This window comes from Panulirus ornatus, chromosome 21 (genome assembly GCF_036320965.1).
Source record: "Panulirus ornatus isolate Po-2019 chromosome 21, ASM3632096v1, whole genome shotgun sequence".
NCBI classification, from domain to species: domain Eukaryota; kingdom Metazoa; phylum Arthropoda; class Malacostraca; order Decapoda; family Palinuridae; genus Panulirus; species Panulirus ornatus.
This window is the reverse complement of record NC_092244.1, coordinates 2,291,915-2,297,914: the sequence shown is the minus strand read 5'-3', so window position 1 is coordinate 2,297,914 and position 6,000 is coordinate 2,291,915. Positions and strand designations below refer to the sequence as shown.

Genomic DNA, 6,000 nt, shown 5'->3' with positions numbered 1-6,000 from the left:
ATTGATAAATCAGATTAGGGTAAGGTAAGAGTAGGTTTGGTAGGGCTATGCAATTTTTTTTCCCCTTTTACAATAAAAAAATCAGAAAATTACCTTTACCTAAGAAATTACAAAGTGCTTTAGAAGATTATTTTGAAAGATCCTGGTCCCATGACAGAAACAAAATCCCTTAAGTTTATGTAAATTTTCATGTTGAACTGACTACTGATGAGAAATACAAGGCAATAAGAAAAGAAATACTGTTTCTGGGAGTATGTTTTGCTGCTATTTTTGTGAAAGACAAAAGATCTAATAGCAAATGTAAGATGATTTCATAATTCATGGGCAGCCTGTAGTCATACTTTATTGGTAAACATGCAGATTCTTGAGAATAACATTTGAAACAGTGATTCAAGGAGTTGTTTTGAGTTCAAAATGTGTTTTCCTCATTGGCTGTACTTCACAAGGGTAGGGAAAGATTGATCAGTCAAAGAAATTATATTTCTAAATAGCTTTATTGGTATGATGTTCATAGATTATTTTCACTTTAGACCCAAAAGTATTTGAAGCAGTCTCATGAATTGTATTCTTGCAATATCAAACAGATTAAAAAGAAACATTAAGTGGTTCTGTGTCTGTAAGCCTCACAGCCCTCGTGGTGGCTACGAAGCTAACTGTAGGATCATTGGCTGGAGAACCATTAACTGTTATAAACAATGAGATAAATAGTTAGTTTGTTCACAGGGTATTACAAAAAAATTACATTCATGTAACACTATATAGAATGAGTCTATGTTAAATGCCAATTATAACTGATAAGAGTTTGTCGTATAGTACTGCATTACATATAAGAACTACGGAGGTAGTACAAAACCTCAAAATATGCCAAAGGCAGCCTAAATATACCAGAAATACAGTGTGTTATCTAAATTGCCTAACTTTGGTTCAAATGAGCTGGTAGAATAATGGTAGAAAGAATACTTCCCACATATTCCCTGCGTGTTGTAGAAGGCGACTAAAAGGGAAGGGAGCGGGGACTGGAAATCCTCCCCTCTCGTTTTTAGTTTTCCAAAAGAAGGAACAGAGAAGGGGGCCAAGTGAGGATTTTCCCTCAAAGGCTCAGTCCTCTGTTCTTAACGCTACCTCGCTAACGTGGGAAATAGCGAATAGTACGAAGACAGTATGAATTATGTACATGTGTATAAATATATAAGTCTGTGTGTGTATATATATGTATACGTTGAGATGTATAGGTATGTTTATTTGCGTGTGTGGACATGTATGTATATACATGTGTATGTGGGTGGGTTGGGCCATTCTTTCATCTGTTTCCTTGCGCTACCTCGCTAACGCGGGAGACAGCGACAAAGCAAAATAAAAAAGAAATATAAAAAAATAAATAAATAAGAAAATAAAACAAAAAAGATTTTTAACTAATAACGATAACAATAATGATCTTAATAAAAAAACTTCACCTTGATGCCCTTACCAAGCTGATCTCCCAAAGACCAATATGCCACAGATCTTCGAAAAGAAAACTATCTTAGGAAACAAAAAAGCATCAAGAATTATTGCAGTTCGAACTGATCGCTTTTTTCTTTTGGTGTGAAGCAATTTATTACATTTAACACAACAAAGATATCCACTGAGAACTCATTACACTACAGTTACATATGCGCCTCAATCCAATAACATGACCTATGCCAGTAATGGCACACCAGAGAAGGGGTATCACTGACACGAGCCCATGCCAAGCTTAGTCACTGCAAATCTTTACACACACACACAAAGTGAATAAAGCCTCCATATTAGTATTATCTAGCAGGAAATAAGCTTCATCATTCTATGAGTGAGAAGGACGTGGGAGTCAACATCATCCCTAATCTGTCACGGGCCCGAGTCCCATCTCAAGAGAAAAGGAGACAAAGTGTCCGATGCTATTCCTCACACCATACTGTTCCGTCAAAATCACATACATTGTACATTTTCACTTTTTTGTCATCACTCTCCCATACAAATTACCATGTACACTCAATAAACTTGTATATCTATATTTTTGAGCACTCATCTTTGGGCCCCTTACTTTTATAAAGTGGCACTATATATGCATTCCGCCAATCCTCAGACACCTCACCATGACCTACACATATGATGAAAATCCTAACTTACCTAACAATGACAAAAATTTATTGCAATATCATCCACTCCACCAGCTTTACCACATATAATTCTAAGCAAGACCACCACCTCTTCTTTCTTCACCAAGCCATTTTCCATGATTCTCACTTCACATACCTCCCTGAGCCACACTGCCACCCTATAATCAAACACATTCAACAATTGTTCTATGTAAATCCTCACTCCATATCCTCCTGACTACCTGATACCACTTCCCCATTTGCCCCAAACACCTATATTCCCATGAATTCTAGTGAAACTCACTCACCCCAACTCTCATTTGCCCTCTTTTTCAACCTCTGCACCTTCCTCATAGCATCCTATTGCTTTCTCTTGTACATCTCCTTGTCAATACACTCCTTTCCTGCAAATACCACCTCTTTTCCCTTTCTCTAACAACTTCATCATCCTACCACACACTACTCTCTTTTTTACCTGCCCAACTCCCAACTTCCACATCACACACTTTTTGCATATGCTAGTGCTGCTTTCCTAAATACCTTTCATTCCTCACCCATTCCCCTAGCTTCATTTACTCTCAACTTCTGCCATTCTACACTTAATCTCTCCCGTATTTCTTAACACAAGCTTCTTTTCCAAGCTAATCTATTTTCACCATCCTCTTCTGACTTATATTGTTTCCTCTTTTCCTAAAACTTCTACAAATATTCATCCTCACCTCCACCAGGTAATGATCAGACATCCTACCCGCTGCCCCTTTAAGCACAATCAAATCCAAGCATCTCTCTCTCTTTTGCCCACCTATGATTAACATGTAATTCAAAAATGCTCTCTCACTTTCTTTCCCATTCACCCACATATACTTGCATAAGTCCTTCTTTTAACACCAGGTACTCCCAATCACCAGTCCTTTTTCAGCAAACAATGCCACAAGCTGCTCACCATTCCCATTCACCTCTCTGAATACCCCCATGCCACCTAATCATCCCCAAAACAGCCACATTACTCAGTTTTGCATTTAAATCACCGAGTCTCATGCATCAAAAGTGCTAATACTCTTGTCATTTCTTCCCATGGTCAAAAGTGTAAGCACTACTAATCACCCATTCTTGCAAGCCAATTTCATTTTTACCCTCATTAGCCTGGAGCTCACTACTTACACTCACACATTCCAACAATTCCTACTTCAGCAGTAGTGCTACCTATTTTTTAGCTTTGCCCCAATAACTCTACACCTAAGACATCCTAAAACCATTCTTTCCCTCTGTTCTTGAGCTTTGTTTCACTTAAAGCAAGAACATTCACGTTCCTTTCCACAAACATACTTCTCCTTTCGTCTCATCTCAGTTACATCCATACCCATTCAAACACCCCAGCCTGAGACTTCAAGATGATGAACACTTCTTGCCTGGTTCCTTCTATCCCATCTAAAAGAAACATATAAAAACAAGGAGAAAGTTTCCCGCTCTCTGCCCCCCTTAGTTGCTTCCTATGAGACACAGGTAATCCAGAGGCAGAATTCTTTCTTCCCCACCCCAAAGATATAACTGAATGTATTTCTGTAAATTACAGTACTGTCCAATTGTAAAAAATACGCATTTATAAAGTAAAGTTCTCACATTCCGTGTACTACACAAGTTTAACCATAAGCATTCAGCATAGTAATAAGTACAAAACATGAGTGACAAACATAACTTCTACGTTCTTTCAAAAAATGTGTAAAAATATTCTTCCCAATTTAATGAAATGGGTAACATACGCATCGCTATACATGTACGGTGGAATGTTGTAACAGTCTCCTGATAAAACAAAACATATGAAAACGTTTGGATCATCTCATGACAATGTTCCACAGATCTCATTTCAAATGAAGTGTATTAGTGTACTGAGTAGTATGTGATTCATAGAGAGAAACTTCCATGAGTGAACCCCTAGAAGATGGGCAAGATTGTGAAGAGGAAACAACCTGGCCAATGTGGGATGGATTTCTGTATCCTTTAGGTGAAGCACTGTCAACTTGACCCTCTTTAAAAGTTACTTTTGGTATCTTCAAGCGACCTGGGGAAGGAAAACCAAAAAGTAAGTTATGGAATAATTACTGACTAATAAAAATGTGCATATAGCTAAAAATGTACATTCATGTGCTACTTCTAATAGAGAAAACATCTCAGAGAAACTAAAAATCATCTTATTTAGTCATCTGATTGCAACTAGGATCAAATTTATATGCCACACTACACAATCAATTCATTAGCTCAAGGTATGGCAGGATATGTCTTAATATCTATAGAAATTGACCCATAACATACTTAAAACGTTAAAATTATCTTCTCTGGTGGAACAGCAAAGCTCAAAGAGATAAAGTGCTACAAATAAAGCAATAACCAATGTGGCAAAGATAATCATCTAATATTGAGGTACTGTTAATAGTGACCGAAAAAACATCTAACCTTTATGTTTCACAACAACTGCATGTTGCTTGTTTGATGGTATTTCCCAACTGCGGCAACTTTTCTTATTCTCTTTATTTTCCTCACCACCCTAAAGTGGAAAACAAGATTAAAAAGAGTAGTAATACATACATATTTACAAATATAATCAAGTTTGAAATGGTATGCTGACCCAATAAATAATGAGTGTATTCATATATCACAGGGAATGGGGAGAAAGAATACCTTCCACGCATTCCTTGCATGTCGTAGAAGGCGACTAAAAGGGGAGGGAGCGGGAGGCTGGAAATCCTCCCCTCCCATTTTTTACTTTTCCAAAAAAAGGAACGGAGGATGGGGCCAAGTGAGGATATTCTCTTTAAGGCTTAGCCCTCTGTTCTTAACGCTACCTCACTAATTCGGCAAATGGTGAATATGTAGGTAAAGGGGAGGAATAGTATGGAAAAGTCTTGGGAGTAAAGTCAGGGGTCGGTGAGAGGACAAGAGCTAAGGAAGGAGTAGTACTACTCCTGAACCAGGAGTTGTGGGAGTGTATGACAGAGTATATAAGAAAGTAAATTCTAAATTGATGAGGGTAAAGCTGAAAAAGGATAGAGAGAGATGGGTGATTATTAGTGCTTATGCACCAGGTTATGAGAAGAAAGGTCATAAGGCAAGCATTTTGGGAGTAGCAGACTGAGTCTGTCAACAGCTTTTGTGCACAAGACCGAGTATTAGTGATGGGTGATAAAAATGCGAAGGTGAGTAATAAGGCAGTTGAGGGTATGATTAATGTACATGGGGTGTTCAGTGTTGTGAACAGATATGGTAAAGAGCTTTTGAACTTGGGGGATTTGGAAATACCTGGTTTAAAAAGAGATATACATAAGTATACGTATGTGAGTAGGAGAGATGGTCAAAGGGCATTACTGGATTACATGTTAATTGACAGGAGTGTAAAAGAGAGACTTTCGGATGTTAATGAGCTGAGGAGGCAGCTGGAAGCATGTCTGATCACTATCTTGTGGAGGCAAAGGTGAAGATTTGTTGAGGTTTTCAAAAAGAAAGAGAAAGTTGGGGAGAAGAGAGTAAGTGAGCTTGGAATGTGTAGAATGACAAAAGGTGAGAGCAAAAGATGAGAGGGGAGAGGGTGATGAATGGGATGTATTTAGGGAAGCAGTGATGGCATGTGCAAAAGATGCATGTTGCATGAGAAAGGTGGGAGGTGGGCAGATTCAAAGGGTAGTGAGTGGTGGAACGAAGAAGTAAAGTTGTAAGTGAAAGAGAAAAGAGAGGCATTTGGATGATACTTACAAGGAAGGAGTGCAAATAACTGGGATGTATAAAAGAAAGTGGCAGGAGGTCAAGAGGATGATGCAAGGGTTGAAAAAGAGGGCAAATAAGAGTTGGGGTGAGAGAGTATCATTAAAATTCAGGGAGAATAAAAAGATGT

At 38.1% G+C, this 6,000-nt stretch overlaps 1 protein-coding gene across 4 annotated transcripts in view; it reads right to left on the bottom strand.

Moving 5' to 3' along the window:
* Positions 1-475: 475 nt before the first annotated feature.
* The window catches only part of LOC139756258 (uncharacterized), a 52,014-nt gene continuing 46,489 nt past the window's right edge, over positions 476-6,000 (bottom strand). For 3 of the 4 annotated variants that reach the window (XM_071675452.1, XM_071675453.1, XM_071675451.1), the window contains exons 5-6: positions 4,569-4,659; positions 476-4,176 (exon numbers count right to left, since the gene is read on the bottom strand). In XM_071675452.1, the coding sequence (XP_071531553.1) occupies positions 3,977-4,176; positions 4,569-4,659 (291 nt within the window). In that variant the 3' untranslated portion in view covers positions 476-3,976. The remainder of the gene's footprint in view (positions 4,177-4,568; positions 4,660-6,000) is intronic. The other variant, XM_071675454.1, reaches the window with a different exon arrangement.